This window comes from Porites lutea, chromosome 11 (assembly GCF_958299795.1).
Source record: "Porites lutea chromosome 11, jaPorLute2.1, whole genome shotgun sequence".
Classification (NCBI taxonomy): domain Eukaryota; kingdom Metazoa; phylum Cnidaria; class Anthozoa; order Scleractinia; family Poritidae; genus Porites; species Porites lutea.
In genome coordinates, this window is record NC_133211.1 from 13229012 (window position 1) to 13250781 (window position 21770).

General features: G+C 38.0%; 2 protein-coding genes across 2 annotated transcripts; both read right to left on the reverse strand.

Moving 5' to 3' along the window:
• Positions 1-285: 285 nt before the first annotated feature.
• LOC140952907 (F-box only protein 22-like) lies at positions 286-6734 on the reverse strand. The gene is made up of 3 exons (XM_073402361.1): positions 6463-6734; positions 2960-3427; positions 286-2527 (listed from the first exon to the last, which is right to left on the reverse strand). Exons 1-3 carry the CDS (start codon positions 6688-6690, stop codon positions 1970-1972), a joined length of 1254 nt encoding a protein of 417 aa, XP_073258462.1. The 5' UTR covers positions 6691-6734; the 3' UTR covers positions 286-1969.
• A 4353-nt stretch (positions 6735-11087) lies between these two features.
• On the reverse strand, positions 11088-21741 carry LOC140952909 (protein rogdi homolog). Its single transcript, XM_073402364.1, has 13 exons — positions 21670-21741; positions 21498-21569; positions 20180-20243; positions 19297-19339; positions 18745-18799; positions 18151-18234; positions 17525-17620; positions 17063-17161; positions 16076-16192; positions 15250-15287; positions 14582-14624; positions 13062-13145; positions 11088-12039 (listed from the first exon to the last, which is right to left on the reverse strand). Exons 1-13 carry the CDS (start codon positions 21706-21708, stop codon positions 12007-12009), a joined length of 867 nt encoding a protein of 288 aa, XP_073258465.1. The 5' UTR covers positions 21709-21741; the 3' UTR covers positions 11088-12006.
• Between the last annotated feature and the right edge of the window lie 29 nt (positions 21742-21770).

Consider the following 21770-nt stretch of genomic DNA (forward strand, 5'->3'; position numbering starts at 1 on the left):
GGGGATATTTCTCAAGGTCATTGTTCCCTAACGAGTAGATTACAAGCGGTCTCTCTTTTTTCTGTAGTTCGTCAAGCAAAACGCGATAACATAGGTACCCCGAGATGTTATATATCAAACACGAAACATAGCGTTTTTTTACGATATCAAGACACTGAAAAGTGAGTCGAGGCGCAGCCATTTTTTTATGTTCCCAAAAAGACAATAGTAACAAAGATAATCAAAGTACTCCAGACTTTATGGTCATAAGTATCTTATACCCAATCTTCATTTTACTGCTCGTTTACTATGCTGATATACGTTTCTCCTGGTTTCCACTACCTGAATTGTTGATGCCCTTTAGAGAACCAAATCTGAAACCCTTGCACATGCTGCGGACAGTTTTTGGAGCGGCAGACACCCATTTGAGGGGCAAAGGCAAAATAACATCGACCTTCAATAAGTTTTATGATTGAAGCTATGAGACTGAGCACCCTCAACAAACCATTGTTTTCACGAAATCCCAGCCCAGGGAACGTACCTTATTTTGTCATGACTCCACCTGCAGGGGAACTAGTTTGAGGAAGTCTCTTATGAAAATGATATCAAGGTTCCATGTCATACACGAGCAAATATTGACTTTTAAAGTCTATTCTATTTTATTTTTAGTCATAATAACAAAACCAAAATTACAGCTTGAGTTATAATCCCTCATTAATGCCAGTCTGTACTTACGTGTAAATACTAGTGTTAAAGTCCCAGTTTCAGCTTTTCTGTGTCGTGGCTCATATCACAGGCTAGACAAAGTCACACTGAGGGCTACCTTTTTTTTTGAGTTTTTATACATGCATGCCAGTTTGCAGAGTTCCTAACCGGCAATAGAGGTGTTCTTTTATGGAGAAAGCACAAAAGTCAGCAGATGGGGAAAGGGAAAAATAGAACCTTTTCCCCTCGCCTCAAAAACAAATTTAGGAAAGCAGGACCACCTGATCACAGGTCACACAGTTCCTGCTTTTGTATCTTTAAATTAAAAAATATAGCTAACTGGTAATTTCATCAACAATTTTGAAAATTTCTTACATTTAAAAGACCATAACTATCGCAGAAAAAAAGTCAAACAAACAAACAAAAGTTACATTACAGTTACAGTAATGAGAGTGAAACAGATCAAATGCTTCCATATATTGATTTCCCAAAAAACAGGATTAATCTATAAGCACTGTATTACTTTTTTAAGGCCAGAATACTTTCATCAAAGCAGTACAGTAATTAAATAAAGTTCTAAGGTAACCTTACATAGTGTGCAAAGAAAGTGGTGTCCGATAGCCTGGAGATAGTGGATTTTGCCATTGGGTTAGTGAATTCTGTTCTTACCTTGCCCAATGGGTAAGTGAAGTATTTTGAGGGATTCATCTTACAGAAGAACTGTGAAATCAATTCTGCTCATCAAAAAAATTTGGGGGCCAGTCAAAATGACTTCTGGGCTAGTAAATGCTAGCAGCAGCTTGCTCGAATGGCAAGCTGTAAAAATTATTTTCTTTGCACCCTGCTTGCACCTGTATTAAAATTACTTTACTTTGGCTAAAAACACCTTCAACTAAAATGCCCACTGGAATTATTTGAGCTCTTTTAAGTAATACAGTCAAACCTCCAGGGGGAAGGGGGTGTTGCTTATGGAGTAGGTTTGACTGTTTTATGAAGCCTTAAAAAGGCCACCAACCAAGCCAAAACAACCCGTAAGAAAACTAAGCTGCTTTTAGACAATTGCTGATAGTCACTACTTGTAAGATTTTCAGTTTAAAATAATTTTCTTCATATATGTGGGATGTTTTAGCCTGATCGACTGCCTATCATTAATTTCAGATAGCACTGATTAGCAATTAATTTAACAAAGAATGTTTCCCATCCATCAAAGCCAACACTATGTAAGCGAGTGAAGAATAACACTCATCCACAAAACAGATAATCATCCAAAAATAGTTTACAGCTTTCACTTGCCAGCTCTTGCAGATTCACTTGCACTTGGTTTCTCTTTTGAATCAGATGCATGGTCCTTTAATTGAAGTGTGCTGCCACTGGATGGTGACTGTGACAACAAGGAGCACAAACAAAACACTGATGAGTAAGAATGCAAATAATGACCATCCCTTTCTAGCTTTCCCTCACATGAATGCAAGTCCAAGCCTAGTTCTCCATTGCCAAAGAAGCCTAGAACAGGAATTCCAGGAAATTCCTGTTGAAAAATCCCAGTTTCCACATTCTTGGCATTGTAAAACTTTTCACCACGACCAATACAAGACACCATAAAGCAAGCTGTATTTGAATCTTTCTCACAAGGAATACCAGACGTCTTCAGATTCCTCAGACTTTGGCGCATCCCACTAGCCGTTTCACCGTGATGGACCATGGAGATGGCTTCAACATTTCCAGATATTGCTAGTCCCACAACTCCATGGTTTTTCACTTCATTGTCAACCATCAAAAATGATTCCACAAGTCCACCAATTATGACCACATCTGACTTACACTCTCCCTCATTATCGCATGCCTGAAATATAATAAGCCATAGGAATCACCATATTAAAGAAGAAGGAGAATTCAAACACCAGAAACCTCACAAAAATTTTATGAGCTCCAGGTGAGAATCAAACTCACAACCCTTCAAATTCTATAAATTTTTTCAGACAGGAATATTGACAGCCTAATGTTGACAGCTATGCAAAAGGTATCCGGTTCCCTACAAAATTATTTTCTGAGCCACTTTGAATAACTAAAATCAGTTCTTGGGTTAGAACCCTAGCAAAAAGCCAACCTTCGAATGTTGGTTTGTGGGGTTTCATTCACATATCACTGACTGCAATGAAATTTATTGAGGGCAAAAAAATTCAGTTAGCCTTTAAGGCAGGATAAAAATTTCTTCAGTCAAATGACACAATCAAGGATGTAATTCCAAGAATAAGATATATCCAAAGCCCATTACCTTCCAAATTCCTGAAGCCACTTTTCCAATGACATCAAGATTATAGGTGTCTCCCTTAGCCAGCAAAAATGCACACTTCACTGATCCGTCCAAGGGAACTCTTAAAGACTTCTCCCAACGAGATTTGGTTGCTCTGTTATGCCTCACCTCTGTTAGTCCCAAGTTAATAACATGTGCTGATGTACCCTCTACTCGTGGCATCAGCATCAAAGCCACACCCTCAGCCATTTCTACTTCCTCTGAGATCCCTCCTTCTGCTGTTCCAATAATGCCAGCTCCCACACAGCCAATTAGCGCACATGATTTAGGTATGCGGCACTTCACTTGAGTTAAGAGGTTTTTTATTTCATCTTTTCTGCCATCGGAATATTCTGTGCTCCTACTCACCAAAACAATACACGCAGCTGGAATTGAGGGAAGCTCATCCAAAAATTCAATGACCTGGTGGCACAGTATTTCCATAGAGAGCTAAAAAGGAGATAATTTAAGTTGAAACAAGTTACCTAATTTACATTCCTTGTTTAGTGTACATACCACAGAGGAATAGGGAATGAGGAGTTGTACTGACACAACTATAAGGATGGGGGTGCTAAATAAGGGTTTGAAACCCTGTTGCTGCATAGGACCAAAAAGAAACTTACAACTTTAACCCTGCATAGGACAGAAACCTTTGTTTTATAGCTCTGTTAAAGACAACAGAGACAATATGCACTCTGTTGTTTTCTACCTCTCAACTTAAAACTCTGTTCAGGACAAGCCTGTATTGGTTAGAGAAGGGCCTTTTGTGTGAGAGGCAGCGATTTTGTTACCTCTGCCTCCTGCGTCCCTGACGCATAGTAGTCCCCAAAGACGCAAGATAATTCATGGCATGCGTCCCGCAGGATGCAAAGATCAATTGATCGATCTGAACATGTGTACTAATAATATCTGGTTCGTATAATTTCTGTGGCAGTTGTTATGGCTGTTGCTTAGCGATGCATATTTCTTTTCACCTTCGTCGTGCTTTAAAATAGAAGGGCTATATTTTAATTTCAGTATACTGTAATACAGAGTTTTGGAGTCTGTCTTCAGGTTAACTGTATGGTTACATAAAAGCCACAGCATTTTCAATTTCAGACTTAATTTTTTTAACTGGGACTCATGGTTTTTCACAAGATGAGTCCCAGGACACACCATAACTATTTGTAACAAAATCCCTGGAGAGGTCCCACATTCAATTCCCTGGTAAGACCTCAAATCTTTGCTTCCAGTTCTGCACTTTAAATATCTGTAAAACAGAACATTGTTGTGGAAGGGAAATAAAATGAGCACACTCTTGGCCTGAAGTTTGTTAGTCAGCTGAAGACTACTTTGAGCTAATCATCATCATCATCAGTTCACCAGGGAGCAGTTGACTGTGAGTTGTCTCTCACTGGCTTGGTCTTGGGCAGTGTGCACAATGTGATCCTCTGAGAAATGCTTATTCGGGTTGATCTATTATATTTCTGGACTTGGGCTCATGCAAAGCCTTGATGCTAGCAGGCTCATCCTTCTCCATGCAAAAAAGTGGCTAAGGAACTTGAGCTGGCATGAGATGACTGTCTACAGCGGACTTTGAGCTACTAACCTAAACCATTACTTTCAGGCCCTCTTGCTCGGAGGGGTGGGGGTCCGTATGTCCCTGTCTGAATTTAACCCATCTTTATGTTGTTTGTTTGTCACCATTTCATCTTTCATCTATTTCATTTTCCTACTTACCCATTTAAGCCTGTGCCAAGGCTTTTGGTGCTTAGCTATATCACACAATAATCTCAATCTCCCCACTAAAAAAAGGAAAACCTCTAATTCTCTCAAGCTAACTCTAAGGTCACGTTTCACACTGGCTATTACGAGCTTATGGGTCGTTTTTGGCCTGTCTTTACACTTTATTTTCATTATTGTTGGAGTAAATTTCTGGCTTCCGCAAAAATAAATGAACTCGATTTTCACTGGCTGCGAATTCATGCATTTCCGAAAATGCAGTCAGTCACAACTAATTAGGGGGCGTTTGGCAATTTCATAGGCTCTGCCGGCAGGTGTTTTTCCCTTTTTCTCCCCACCCCTCTTCCTTGCCCGACCCTCCTACCTTAGTTTTCCAGTTCCTTTTGTGATGGCGGCTGCGATCAATGTAGCTATAGGCCGTGCTTTCATTTAAAAAAAAAAAATGCCTGCAGGCTAGGTCTTCAAATTTGAGGTAGACGACATGTAAGGCCATCCTCTTTTCTTTCGACCGACCCAGATTTTTGCCATTTCCAAAAAGTAACAACGTAGTTAAACCATTTTTCACTTGAAATAATTCTTTTAATCTGAAAAATGAGCATAGTGACAGCATAGAGAAAAACAGGACCAAAAACAGGAACATTTTTACACTATATTGTGCATTTTGTTAATCCAAATATGTAAATGTTAACTTTTAATTTCATCCTTGGGAACATGGCCCTCCAATTTCGAGACTTCTTGTGATTTTTTTTTTTACGTTTTCTTTTTTCAATCCGACCAACCGACCCAAAATCAGGAAACGAAAAAAAAAAACGAGGTATGGCCTAAACAGTGAAAGGAATAACTGACCCCCAGCATAACCAAATCAATATTGCTTAAATGTTGTCTTCCATCAAAAAAATCCCTTCCTACTGCATCATCTTTGGATTTTTTGTTTATTCATTTATTTAGTATAGCCACTTTAACCCAAACTGAATATTATAGAAGAATTATGAGAAACTTTTTTACTGCCTACACTAATCCACTGCCTAAACATTCAAAAATGTTCCTGCCATTTGAGGAAACCCCTGACTCCACTACGAGTTCCTTTCAGTATTTTTTGAACTTTTCAACAAGCATTCTCGTCACTTAGAGAAGGAAGTTACCCTACCCATGAAAAGAAGTGAATGCATTTACAGGGCGGGGGGAATTGTCCAGCTGTGCTGCTTGAAAAAGATGGAAGAACTTTATTTCTACATCCTTCGGCGAAGAAGATTCGTATTTAAAATACTTTACAAACCGATCTTTAAATAATAGATGTTGAACCGTTCACAGTTGCAAAACATGAAAATGTACAGAAAGAAGTAATCATTCAAGCACTTCGAAAAACTAGGACGAAAAACACCACCATTAGAAGTACGTAAAGAACCGTGCTTTTCGCAGTTTCGATTTTACATCTTTTCGGAGGGGTCGAGTGGAACTTCCTCATATATATTAGATGTTTGTTTTTGCGTCCAGCAATTATGTGCAATCTTAGCTATTGTTAAGGTAATTTTAATACGCGTTTTAGATAACGAAGCAGCATGTAAAAATCACGGGAGTATAATTGTCATCAACTTAATTGAAAATGTTAGAAAAAGACAAGTGATGCTTTCCGGTAATGCTGCTGCAATTGGTTAGTTCCTGGACTTCAACAAACATCTTGTAATCATAATTCCCTTGCTGTTTTTGCACACGCTAAGAAAATAATTTCACAGTGTATGTACAATAAAACAAATTTTTCTTACCTTAGACGTACAAGGCGTGCTTTGTAATTCATGATGAGTCGCAAAGCTAAGCCATCCCAATTTTTGTCTGGAGCGAATAACTCGTCGGGCTGTGTCTCGCCATAGGCGACACACTTGCATACAGGAGAACAATGCTCTTGCCGGTAAAAACGACAGAATTATTTCTACGACTTCTGCAAGTGACAAGACAGATTGTACCGGGTTACTTCGACCCAGTTTAGAGGCCATTTTTGTGATCTTAAAGTTCTCAAGAGCAAAACATGGCGAATATGTTTACATCTTGGAGGAGGACTGGGTACAAGCTAACACGTCGTGTAAAATTTTGAATTAGGGAGGGATACCATGGGAAATTAAGGTGGCTGGATACAGTTTTTCAGGGTCAACAGCACCCAAGTTTGAGCTTAAACTACGTTGCAGTAAACAAAGATTTGGAAAAATGGCCACCACAGTTGTATTAGAAAAAGATGAAAAATTGTTATGATCAAGGTTGCAATGACATCGGAGTTGTCATAGCAACGAAATGACGCCATTACCTGAGAGATGTTCTTAGGAAATCGTTTACGGGAGCTTTTTTCCTCCAACAGCCACCCAGATGTTCGTGAAGTTTAAGCGAAATCATAAGAGCGTTATCGAAATATTTTGGGATGAAGTTCTAATGGTTAGAAATACAGTAAAAAATGGACAATATTGATGTTTGGTAGCCTGAATTTCATCCGATTACTTTGAGTCATAACGACTCGAAGTAATCGGGTGAAATTCAGGCTAGATAGTTGGCCGTTATCTCTAGAAAACGAAGCGCTTTTGGCATGCAATTTCACTTCATGGTTGTTTAAATCCTTTTAGAAACATGTGTGAAAGATCATGGAGATAGATCCAGCCGATTGCTAGAAAGATGGATTTGATTAGTATGTATCGAGGCGCTCTTGTTAGCGGTTTAAAAACATTTCAGTCTACTTTAACAAATTAGCGAATAATTTTTTTAAAAAAATCTATCGAGCGGTTTAAAAATTATTCGCCAATTTGTTAAAGTGGACCGAAATGTTTACAAAACCGCTAACAAGAGCGCCTCGATGCATACTAATCAAATCCATCTTTCTAGGAATCGGTTGAATCTATCTCCATGATCTTTCACACATGTTTCTAAAAAGAGTTAAGCTACCATGAGGCGAAATTGCATGTCAAAAGTAAGCGCTTCGTTTTTCACAGAAAACGGCCAAACATCAAGATTGTCCATTTCTTACCGTATTTCTAACCAGAAAAACTTCATCCCAAAATATCTCGATAACGCTCCTACAGATTTCGCTTAAACTTGAGGAACATCGAGGCGGCTATTGCAGGAAAAAGCTCCCCCGAACGATTTTGGAAGAACAGTTCCCAGTGCCGAGAAATACCGCTGCACGTAGAATAGGTAATGGCGTCATTTTGTTGCTATGACCACTCCCATGTCATTGCAACCCTGATCATAACAAGTTTTTCATCTTCATCTAATACAATTGTAGTGACAATTTTTCCAAATCTTTGTTTATAGCGAAGTAGTTAATGCTCAAACCTGGGAGGTATTAGCCATAAAAAATGAATCGAGCCACCATAAGCCCCTCCAAAAATTAAATAAGCCCCTCAAATGAAAGGGTCTTTGAAAAATATAAGCCCCGGGGCTTATGTTCGAAATTTTACGGTTTCCTACTTAGCTGATTAATTATTTATACGGCAACAGTTATAAGACGTTGTATGAAAATTACCCTATATCTCTATAATTGAGCAAAACGTGCATTACATTTTCCCTTTTAAGCTTGCATTTTGTATTTCCTTATGTTTATTTGCGTGTTGACTGCGTTTCAGGCCTCGTAGCCTGAGTTAGGATGCCAAGAACCCGAGAACAAGTCTACCTTACTAAGTTAATTAATTATTCTTACAGCAAGAAAATTATAAGACCTTTTATGAGAAATATTCTTCTCTCACTAAATTGGCAAAATGTGCATTGAATATCATTTTAAAGCTTACTTTTAGCGTCTTCTTGTTTTTCTTTGTGTTCTGACTGCATTTCAGACCTCCTACGCACCGTTTAATGCCTTTTTTCGAGCGACAGTTCAAGTTTCACCCAGATGCACCTTTCGCTCAATTATGGAGAAATAGGGTAATTCTCATACAACGTCTTACAATTGTTACCGTATGAATAACTAATTAGCTAATTTCAGGGCTCTCATCGTGAGCTTGCCTTCACCTGTGCTTTTAACCTTAGTCAGTGAGGGCAATTTAGCGTGGGTTCATATTTGTTTGTTCATTCTCATCTTTAGGTGTTCACAGTTGTGTGCGTAATCCTCTGCGTTCCCGTTTGCCGTGTTTGTAAGCACTCTTAAGAGCTGACAGATCATTTACGAAAATATTAAAGAACAAGGGGCCGAGAACCGATTCTTGGGGTACACCTAACATCAACTTGCCATGACTTGGCAAATATTTTCGAGGTTCACACATCGTGTGTCCTTTCCAGAGACCTTTAATGACATGAGAACAGTTCTATACTTTCAAGCCAATGATTCCAACGATGTTTTCATAGTCCAATGTGGCTTTGGTGTGATAGGCAGAGGGCAGGAGAGATGCCTTGGAAGTACGAAGTTAATTAACGACGCAAGCATTTCTCAACATTATTTCTTTATCGCACCTCTTTCTACCTAATTGAACTATGAAAAGCGGCAAACTGAGCGGTACTTTCCACGCGTTTTCGCGTTCTCATTTGATATTAGAGAGATTATACCCTAAAGGAGATAGAACTTGAGTCGGTAGACCATCACCCCTACTTGGGAGTCGAATTACAATCTGATTTAAAGTGGAACTATCACATGGCCAAAAATTAACAGTAAGGCAAATCGCTCTATGGGCTTTTTGTGAAGGAACATCTCTAATTACCCAGAGGCAGTTAAAGGGAGAACATACCAGGCTCTGGTTCGTCCTCACTTGGAATACGCGTCAGCTGGTGGGATCCCCAACTAGTTAAAGACACAAAAACCGTAGAAAATATCCAAAGGCAGGCGGCTCGCTTTGTTCAAAACGGTTACATAAGCGAGAAAGGGACTGTAACTCGGTTACTGGATTCCTTAAACTGGCCTTCATTAGAAGCAAGACGTAAATGCCGGCGTCTGGAGCTCTTTTATGAGTCTGTGCACGGCAGTGCTGTGTTACCTATCCCGTCACACTTAAATGTACCAACCAATACTTACAACACTAAATCTCAAGCATCTTTTATAAATCCAAGTTCCAAGGGCAGCATCTACGCGAACAGTTTCTTCCCGAGATCGATCAAAGATTGGAACCTTCTACCGGAAGATAGAGACTTTCAACATTTTTAAACGTACGGTTCGCGAACAGATTTTATCTATTTTATCAAGTGGTTCTTTTTCTTTGATTATTTTTTATTTACCTTGGCGCGCAACCTTTGCCAAGTATAATTAGAGAAATAGAAATAAGCCTGGCGTATCCAATCGATGGAAATCGATGATCGGAAAACCAATCGATATCATTCGATAAAATTAGTTAATTGGTATCGATTGGTATCGGCCAATCGATGATCAATCGATAACCACACAAAAAATCGTTCATCGATTGCTATCGATTGGCACAGCCACCTCAAACAGACATCACGCACGCTGGAAAACGGATACCTGTGGACGGGGCGATGAAGAGAGTATTGTTCTCCTGTTAACTTTCAAAGCATTAAAAGGAAATGTGCAACCATTCTCCATCCAATCGATACTAATCTTTATCAATTTATCTATCGATTGTTATTGAAAATCGATACCAATCGATAGCCACACGAATCTTCGCCATCGATTGGTCATCGATTATCAATATTAATCGATTAATTGATATCGATTGGTATTGTTTGATATCGATTGTCATCGATTATTTAAAAGTCACGTTTACGCCAAAAATGAATTTGTGCCACGTGACCAAGTTTTCCCCTTAATTGTCGTTTACTGTTTATTAATTTCTACACAAAAATAAGTAGTTTCACGCCAGTTTTATCATAAGAATTGTTCTGGACAGTTTTTATCTGCTTATTTTCTATTCTGAGAAAGTCTCAATTTGAATCTGACGTTTGCCGTTTGCTGTATACGTGACTCTTAAAAAAGAGATTAAGCATCGGGCAAACGGCAGACGTGAATTTCTACCACGTGATCAAGTTTCCCCCTTTACTAATCGTTTACTGTTCATTATAAAGATTTCTCAACTTGAATCTCACGTTTGCCGTTTGCCGTAAACGCGATTGCTTTATCTCTCTAATCTCTCCACAGTATTGACTTTGCTAACCCGCCTGCTGTCAATTGCAAGACCAGTCAAGTAATAATAAAATTGAAGGGGTTATAACAAACAAGACAAGTTGGGGTATATTTTAATATTCATCAGCTCGTTTAGCCTTGGGTACCAGACTTTGCTGTTAAAACGAAAAACGTGCAACGACAGAGACGAATGACGCACGCCTTAAAAGAGATCTCAAGCCCTAACCGCGATCTTTTTTCATCCCAGATAACCTAAACAGTCAAAAACTAATAAAAGGAAGTTCAAACTTTGTAAATTAATGCATTGGTTTCTTTATTAGTTGGCTAAAACTAGCAAGCCTGGTATTTTCGCAACTTGTACTGTATTCTTACATTTATACTCGAAGCTATCGCGTTACACAAATTTTCTATCCCTTTGCTAACTGCGCGTTATTCACGCACGTAGGTTTGTTCTTTAAAAACAAAATTAGAGTTATTGTTACTGACCTCTAAAGCCAAGGTGCATCTTGGTATTACGTGATTAAACAGTCTTCCTAAGACTATTTTATTGTAAAATGTTTTGGGATATTTTGTCTATAGCCTACAATTCATATCTTTTCTGGAGGAAATCATTATAACTTTGCTTGACGAACGCCACACAGGGGGTTGGCAAAAGGGGCGAGGTAGACAGACAAGAATTTCTAAACCCCTCTGGTCCACCCCAACGATCGTACTTTCTACTGTCCCCAGTCCACCTCTTCTTTTCAAATTCCAGGCACAGACTAAACACAAGAAGTAGTGAACGCTTGTTCGCCTGAATGAATATGTCACCCCTGCACTACACGCTATTTACGCTACGATAACGATAACTTTCCCGTGTAACATCAGGACGTTGATTAGCGGAATAGAGTGGTTTTCGGTTGAGTGTCGTAAAACCAAAACCAAAGTAATTACTCTGGCCAATCACATAGGACACAGACAATACATTGAACCAATCAAAACTCGAAGTAATTACATGTGGCTGACGCAAAGCGCGGGAAAATGCATGCGAGCGCGTCACAATTGGCTTTGGTTTTACTTCTGATTGGATGAAAAGGTGGCGCGAATCTTTTAAGCCAATCGCGTCGTGTAGAAAGTGCAAAACCAATTACTTTTCGACACTCAAATGAAAACCGCTCTAACAGTCATTTTTTAATATGTAATTAGTGTATTGTTCATTTAATGTAGCAATAAACAGTCACAAATTTTTTACTCTTTGGAGGGCCTCTAGAACTTTTGCCAGTTACCTAAATCATCTTGAACCAAGAACGGAAAACACTGCAAACTGAAAAGGAAAAGATTGCAAACAAAACAAAACTTATTAAGTTAACAGCAACAAAACTAGCAAGGAATGAAAGTTGTTGTTTTGGCCAAAGCAATGGAAAAAGTCTTCAACCTTACCCACTGTTAACATGCATTTTTCTAAAGGACGCACAAGTCAACGGGAACGACTGGAAATGAACGAGGTGCGGGGCACCATGAGCGCAAAAAAAAACTTTGATCCTTCCGTAGTATTACTTCGAAACACATTTTTTTGTCTTTTTAAAAAAGCAACAGCTCAGGTAGAACACTAGGAACAGGTTAAGTTCTTTAAACTTCAATATTAATAGTTCAAAAAAAAGAATCAGCATCACTGTCAACGACATCATTTTATCACAACCACGGCCCCACTTTTTTCTTTTCTTCATAATATCAGGAAAGAACACGCGCGCAAACGCTTACTGCGCAGACGCAGGCTACATGATCAGGGGCTTTTGCAACAGCGGTGACGCCAGCGAAAACGTCACTTAAAAATGCACTCATGCTGTTAGTTTTTGGCTTTCAATTGTTGATAGCCTAACATTCACAAGTATTTCCGTTTGTCGCTTGGGGGCAGTGAAGAGACAACCGGAGATACGTCTGCGTTCGCCGGCTAAATTCTTGAGGACTGTATCCACGTGGGGAAGAAAAAAAACGAAAATCGTCGTCACTTCCAACGCGAAACTAGGAAGTTTCAGTTCGTAGCCATGCAGAGACGGCAAAGAAATTTACTAAAAAGTGTGAAGCACATGCAGAGTTGTCGTTTTGCTCACTAGACGTATTGCTTTTTTGACGTTCATGTTGCCCGCGCTGTCTCCCTCACCGTTGCTTGAGCTGTCTAATTTCTTGATGATAAAGATCCTAACAGCACTTTAGTAGTAACTACATCTCTGCATATTCACTTCAACAAAGTGAATCAGAGTTGATCTTCTTTCACAAAATGTCCACGTGCACCAGTGAGAACCGGCATCTCACTTTAGCGTTATAATTCAAAGAAATGATCCAAACCTTATCTTTTAATTGCTGGCAGAGCCGTAATGCTGCTCCAATTAGCAGCACAGAGTCACTTAATCTGGGAATTGAACAATCAACCTATGGCAAAAAGAGGAAAAACGTTTCACAATTGGCCACTTAGGAAACGAGAAGGGAACAGGAGCCGAAATGTATTCTGGGATCGTTGCTGGAGACGCGTCGGTTTGTGCGTGTCAGCTATTGGCGATTTTGGTTGTTTCCTATTTACACAAAAAAAAAACGGAAAACGGCCGCGAAAGCCTGAAACTAGTATCAAATATAACTTTGAAGAAATGGAAAATGAATTTCCGTTTGGCACATTCCAACCTGGAAAGCAGGAGTACCTTTTCAGACGTTCCGTTACGCTTAGAAATTTTCTACTGAAACGACCCGAAAAGGCGTTTTCCATTTATTTTCCAACCGGATTTTCCGTAAACTTTTTGCAAATGGCAAACAATTTTTTCTCCTCCCTAGTAACCGTCCCAGAAGTCTTTTCGAAATTTATCTCGCCCCAGTTTCTTTCTCGTTTCTCAAGTGGCGAATCATGGTTCGAATTGCACTGTGGGACTGTTTAAGGGGGGAAAAATTTTGATCAAGGTTCCTTCCGCAGGTTTACGTTCAAATCGCCCGAAGATATGTCGCCCAAAACCAGAGTTGTGTCGCCCAAAATTTCATCATGCTCAACAACACTCTGACATCCCTATTACACATTTCTTGCGCTTGTTTCGTTTCTTCAGGGCTTAAAGAGCGAGATGTATTTCACGTATCCCATTGTTTCGTCTCGCCATCACTTAAACAACGAGGTAGGTTTCACATTTATCTCGCTTGTTTTGTTTCATGATGGTTAAAAGAACGGGATATATTACACACACTCTTTATTAAACTTTGTTTCTCTGTATACTACACCTGATAGAATTCGATCGACTGAACTGAAAAATTCGTGCGACATAACTTCACACGAGATGTCTTTCGGGTGACTTGACCGGTTACCACTGCATAACTTCGTAAAAGCCATAAGAGAAGCGAAAGCACCCCCCTAAGAACCTCACACCTCAAAGTGACCAATACTAAACTTTACCTCTCCGTCTCTCCTTCCCATACTCCCCAGGCCACCCTCGAATAGCTATGCTAACTGTAAGTAAGTACAATTTTTGACATCAGGGGAAGATCCAGGAATTTTTTTAGAGAGAGGACGATTTAAACTTGTGCAGAGTTGAAACCGATTTACGTTATTTGGCTGCGATAACTTGCGCTGAAGGTGCCGACTTGCCGTTTCAGTCGGATCGCAGTTCGTATTGTGCAGCATGCGTTTCAAAGTATTCAGGTAATTATTGCTAAAAAATCCTCTGGTTTCATGGATGTATTAAGCAATGGGCGGAAGATCTCAGAACAGTTTTTTCCTAGAACACTGATAGAAATGCCGTATAATAAGACCTTTGGGTGCATTATTGTGCAAAAAAAGGTTTCAGACAACATTCATCCAGTTGATGACACTAAAGTTGGTTTCCAAAATTTACCTCGAAGTGACTTGTGATTTCCATCCATTTGCCATTGAACTCACTGCATGAGGAAAAAAAGAACTGCGGTTATAAAGTCACGCGCATGGTGATGGCGGTTGAAGTGGATGGTCACTTTTCCACAGCATGTGAACAGTCGTTATAGGCATAGGACAAAAAGGTGAGAAGTTGCAAGTATTATAAGAAGTGGGAAGGATGAACGAGGCCTGATTCGCTTACTCAATCTTAACTGGGTGCCCTGTTGACATGAAAACTTGTTCCCAGGGTCTCTCTTCTTTCCAACGCCTAGAGATCTTAAAAGACCCCTAGAATGAAGTTAGTTCAGAAGGTACTTTTACAAGATCCTGAGGAAAGAAGTATCATAGAGATGCGTTGTTGATGAGGGCTGGTGGTTGAAACTATAATACTATTTAATAACAATGTGACTCAGGCCAAACTTTGGCTTGGCAGAGCTACTTCATCAAAACTGTTTTTCTTCTCCCCATAAGCTAAATTTTGAGAAGAACACGTTTCAGTGAACAAAAATAACAATCCCTACAACCTTGAAAATGAAGCCCTTGCACATCAAAATAAATGTGCATACACAGTGAAAAGGATAGATTTTAATACACATTTTTAGTACTAAATATTATACAAAATTGTAAAAGATTATCGTTGAAATTACTTACAATGTTTGTCCAACAGGGTCATTATCCTGGGGAGGTTTCTAAAGAGTAAACAAACACCTGAAATTTGGCCTTTAAGTAAATTACTACTACAAAGAAAGTTGTGATGAGAAAGGATGTAAGTAAGTAAGTAATTTAAAAAAGTAGAGCATTTATTTATACACGATAAGATTAGAGCAACGCTGATGTGGTCGTGTGAAAAATTAAAGAATACCAAAAACTATTTCAGTTTTACATAACTAAGAATTAAAACTATAAAAGCTAAAAAGGGATTAAAAACTACCAACAGTACTAAAAAAATTACAATGCATAAAATCTAGAGAAGGCAATTTCTTAACAGAGTGTTTAAAATTTTCTAGAAATAAGGTAGAGATTTTAACAAGTTGGGTCTAAAATAGGGCAAGGTTTGTTTTCTCCGGAACTTGGGTCTAGACTTAAGGTACTAGAGGAGTTGTAGCTGAAAGGAAACTGATACTAACATACAACAACTCCACACAGTTGCAGAGAATTTGTTATAGAAGGGTTTAAGTGACATTAACCCTGAACATCGCTATGATTAGTGCTATGTCAAAAGCAAGAAACATTGTAAGGGGAAAATGTTGAACCTTTGCAAGCCAGGCACTGGATTCACGAAGTTTAAAGATTTACCTCAAGTATTGTCTCAAAACAAACACCAAGGCCATTGTATAGTATGAAAGCATAATCTTAAGAGATATCCTACTGTAGCTTAGGATGTCTTTATAATTTTGGCTCCTGTTCATGTGGAGTTGGTACACTTTGTTTTTCATTTCAGTACAACTTTACAATAACTATGTTGAAATAAACTTACACTATTTTGAGGTGGTACAGGGAGGGTTGTTAAGGTGTAGACTGACAGAACAAGTTTGTCCCCATTGAGACAGAAATATGCGACCACATCATCTGGCATACCAGGCTTGAACACCCGCTGAAAGAGGTAAATAAGTTATAATCTAGTAGATACAAGTGTAATGTGCCAAGAATGTGAAGATCAATTTATTTTGGGGAAACATGTAGACATCATCACATCAGTTTCTACAATTGCCATCATGTCCTAAATCACTCACAAGAAATTCTACAAAGTTTTTTAAATATTTAACTGATAGTTTTATCATGTTATTTGCTAAACTATTAAAACCCCTATCTTGAATGTAAACAACTACAGATTTCCACCCCATTAAGGGACTTCTCCAGGCTACTACAACCATGACCCATGGCCACCTTTTACAACAAAACAAAAGGAAATAGCACCAAAAGAACTTCCTATAACCACTTGCAAAAATGTTGAGACATTCCAACGAAAAAACAACCTTTCTTGCTTCAAATCCCTGCTGGTCACAAGTCTGTGAGATATAATACTGATCTCCCTCCTCCCTCCCATTCAAAGTTGTTCCTCCAAGTTTTGAGCATAGTCTTGTATTGCTAGCAACTTTGATAAGGGGTGGAGGGGGGGGGGGGGGATCACAAGCAGATGATCATGGACAGGCCATTTACAACAAAATACGGTACAGTGTCTCAAGTACTTTTGCAACTGGTTGTAGCTACTCAACTGCCTGCCTACTAATTCTTTATCCCCTGCAACTTGAAATCTTAGGGAGCAATGCTATTCTTTTGTGAGTCTGAATCATGGAAGTCTATTTTTGACAATAAACAAAGACACCCTCCATCAATGTTTCAGACTTGGTGTAGTTAAAAAATTCCCTTCTCTTTCCTAACAATCCTTTTCCCACCCCCTGTTATGTTTGGACTTCCATTCTTCCGCCACCGTTAGCACTGCCAAAAAACAAGTTACATTTACTTGGTCTCCAGATGTTAACATATCTAAAACAGGTGTCTTCTCAGGCAACGACAGCCTTGTTTTTCCCTTGGTCAAAAAACTTGTTATTTCATCTACAACCTGTCATAAAGAAAACAACAATATTAAGTACTGGTTAATGATTTTGTGAATAATGACTATGAACTATGACCAATACAAATTATTCGGGACAAAGAAAGTGCTGCTGATATCAATTTCATGTAAATAAAAATAAATTAGAAGATCACATAGATGAGAATCAACCACAAGAAACCCAGAAAGAAACATTTTTATGAGGATTTTCCACCAATAATATTTGTACAACTACAAGGGACCAGGGCCTAACAAACTGTCAAAATTTTGAAAATAACATAATTCATTGAAGGTTATCACATTAATTTCCCCTATCTTTCTTTCACATTTATACCATGGTTAAAACATAAGACATATGAAATATTAAAATACCTTGCCAATTTCTTGCCCAGAAGAGAAATTGCAATTTGCTTTAGTTTCTTGAACTTTATCTATAGCAAGTTGTAAGTAGTTAATAGCATCCTGGATCTAAATGTATAAATTTGCAAGCATAAAACAAAGTTAGATGGTGCACTAAAATGTTTGGATATTTATACACAAAAACGAAGAAAAAATGCAGTAGGGTAATTATAGTTCCTCGCCATATACATGCATGAAATTTCTCAAAACTAAAAGCATAGGAGTTAGTTGAAAAATATATATTATAAATTCGTTGTAAAACATGTGCATGACAAAACCATCCATTATGTCTATCAGCCTCTACCTTTAAAAAGTTTCTTTCAAATGTTTCTAAAAAAAGAAAGATTAATTTGGGCAGGCCCTAATGTTTTCAATCTGTACATCTGAGTCAACAAAGTCTAGCTGTCGTCTTTTGGATCTTTAGCCTCTCAAGCATAGTATTGCAGAGTGACGATGATAAAGATACTTAAGTTCTTATCCAGGAAATTGCACTTGAGTTTGGATATTCATTAATCACATTATTATTATTATTATTATTATTATTATTATTATTATTGTTATTGCTACTATTATAAACAGCAAAAGGGTTTTGTTGTCACCTGTTTTAACTTCCATGGTATTCGTTCTCTTACAAATACACGAAATCCAGAACTAGAAACTTTAGGGAGTTTGAATTTGAGGTCCTGACAGTGTGGATAGAAAAAGACAAAGAAAAATGAAGATGATGAAACACCAAAATTTAAATGTCTCAATAGACTTTTTTCATTAAACTATGGGAACACAGTCACAATTAAGTTTAAAAAGTTGTATGTTACATTACTCAGTTGCCTACACATTGGAGATGACTGGAACATTTACTTTGCTTTATCATAGGAGGAATGATGGAGCTACACCAGTTTGTCAAGCTTGAGGCCATTTTTCAGGGTAGTATTGGTAAGTTAGTCTGTGCCACAGATGAAACTAAACTCTAGATAAGTCTGTCTGTGAAACAGAGCAAAAATCCTTCTACGTGATATTTGGCATAAATACCACTCGTGATATTTCAAAATTGTCTCAAATGTCACTCACCTAACGGCTCATGAAATTACGTATAACAAATAAAATATCACCCATGGTATTTACGCCAAATGTCACTACTAATCATGCTATTACCTATGCTAATACCATTATTTAATATGTGACAGTTTACTCACGGCTTTTGAAATATTTTCCCCTTCAACAGCAACATAGCCTTTCAGCATGTCACTACTGTAATACAAAATAGAACAAGTAGTTATTGTAGTAAATTCAAATAATCATGTGATTTGAGCTCTATCTTTGGCATATAAAATTCCTAGCTTGACTATATCTCTGTAAATGGATACTGGGGACATACTGCTGGGCTGATGGGCTTGCTTTGATCAGATCCCATCTAGGGAGAAGGGGCAATACTCTTTGGTACTCCATGCTTCAGAAACTGGTTTAAGGTTAACTCTTTAAACCCCAACATCCACACACAAATTCTCCCGACTGATCTCCATACATCTCTTTTAAGAATAGTTGAGAGAATTTGGTTTAAGATCACAGCACTTTCCCTTAGCTGATCATTTTATTAACTATCATTATCTTTTCTTTTGATTATGTATTGTTAACAGAAAATAAATATTGGTCTCTTTTGGTTTTGGTTTTATGGACCTCCTTGGCTCATCAGCACCTTAACCTACCTTTTAAAATCTATAATTTTTTATGTAAATTGTTCAACTTACTTTGGTGTGGACAGCATGAAGTAATCTTGAGGCTTTATTTCCCCTTAATTGTCAGTAAAATAACATAACACATAACTGAATAATTATGTCATTAAATATTTTATCAAATATTTGTAACACACATTTCATTTGAAATGACTGTAATGTATACTCCCTATACATACAAATGCCTAGGAAAAAAACACTCATGGATGAATGGGAAATACTTAATAGAGGCAATACCCCACAAGCAGAGGTTTTTCTCTCACTTGACTTTTAGTGTTAATGAAGTCATTTGCGTGGCTTGTCTATCACATAGTTGGCACGTGACAGTCAAGCTAAGCCATGCAAACGACTTTGTAATCACTAAAAGCCATTCAAGAGATAAACCTCTGCTTGCAGTGTATAGAGACCAAAAAATTATTATGAATTTAAAAAAATTGAAGTTTCCCAGTGAACTTTGATAAACTGCTTATTTTTCCTTCTAAATTGCATTATATTTTCTTGTTAAAAAGGTAGAATTTAACACACCAAAAGACTTACTTTATTTAATAGGGCCTCATTCCATAGACTGCAAATAATACATCTTTTCCACCCAAAATTGGTTTAGAATGCACAAATAAATTGCCGGTATGAGAGATTCTTCTATGAAGGACACAAAGTCTCTCAGGCCTATCTCTACCCAGCCTCGATCCTCGCTTTTACCCTTGCTCTGAACCTTTCATTTGACGGCTCACGTTCTTGAACTACCCAAAAATACAGGCTGTTTTGCACTCTACTTATCCCACCCATCCCTTCAATTTCTTGATGAGGTAAAATATTTTATCACTTGAATATTTTCAACAACAATTAATCAATATCCCATTGAGTAAGATGATAAGCTGTGCCATCAAATTTTCTCTACCTTGAATTTCTCCTGTCGGTCCTTTTGGTGGTATGCTTGAGAGTTTTAAGCATTTGGAACATTCCTTTGAAATATGACAATAAGTAAAGGCCATAAAATATCAGAATTGACTGACAAATTAACTACATAATTCTTTAAATGTCATGTGAAGCTTAATTAAGGTAATCCATTTCAGTTCATTTGACCAAGCATATATTGTACAGCATATATTATATAGGGCCATATTTTAAGGTCTTTTAACAGAAGTGGCCCGGTGGCTCACTAGTCAAGACAAGTGTTCAAAGAACAAGAAAGATACAGGTTTAAGACATAAGTATACAACAGACAAAAAAAAAGAGATGAAAGTATCAAATTTAAAGAGCAAGTAAAGGTATATATTTTTTTGGCTCGGTGGCCTGATAGCTTGTCAGTCAGCGAGTAAGGTATATATTTTATAAGTGGCTCCACGGCTCAGTTACAGAGATGCCAACCTCTAGAGATTTAAAATCTGGAGACTCTCTGTTTTTCACTAGCCCCCTACCCCAGAAATTTAGGACATTATATCAAGTCTTACATGAAGTAGATACTATCCAAATTTGCGATCATCGTTTTGATGCCAGAAATAATCTTTGTCAGTGACTAAATAGGTGTAAAATGCCTCAGGAACCGTACTACAGTTACGAATAAGAAAAATTCAAGTTTTGAGCTAAAAATGGGCTAAATTTCAAACTAAGGCACAGAAAAGCTCAAAAGATGATTTTATCCGGGAGATAAAGCGACCCGTACGGGAGACCGGGAGATTGGTGTCGTATCCGGGAGACTCCCGGATAATCCGGGAGGGTTGGCATGTATGCAGTTACTCATCAGCCGGGACTTCCGAGCCACCAACCCACCCCAACAAATATACCTAGAAAATTTGCCCCGTATTATGTAGTTAAGCCTTTGATGTTTTTGCCTTTTACCACACTTGTTCAAAAATACGTTTTAGCTTGAAAAAACTTAAAATGTAAGCAAGAAAAAAAAAGGACCAAACAAACGTAGAAATAAAAATCAGTTGGAACTGTGGTAGTTTAACTTTTCTTCTCTTTTCTATATCTTTGTTGGAGGAAGGGAAGAATGGTAATGTTTTCTTGATTCAATTAGTTTCTGCATTTTTTTTGCATGTAGCTGCTACTTATATCATAACTGTGAAACAATCCTTATTCACATTTCTGACCACAAAATTGAATGCCGTGCCAGTGACTCTCTCCATCTTACCTGATTAAAGTAAAATAATTCTAGTAAAGCTTTAAGGCTATATAATCCAATTACAATATGAAGGAGGAAGGAATAACAATACCTGCAATATGGAACCAAGCTGAGCCAAGACTTTAGGCACATGTTCTCTCAGCAGCCACTCAAATTCTAGCCTCTATGTAGGTAGGATATAAAATAAATTTACTAATAATATTATAAAGTCATTTTGGGCTAGCAAAAGGCTAATAACAAGACTATTTTTTATATTTTAATACCAAGACTCTTATGTCCTCATCTTCCTCCATGTCAGCCATCTTGGATTCTCTTGAGCCCGCAATACCATAACAATAAATAAAGTTGTTTCCAGTCTCCTCTC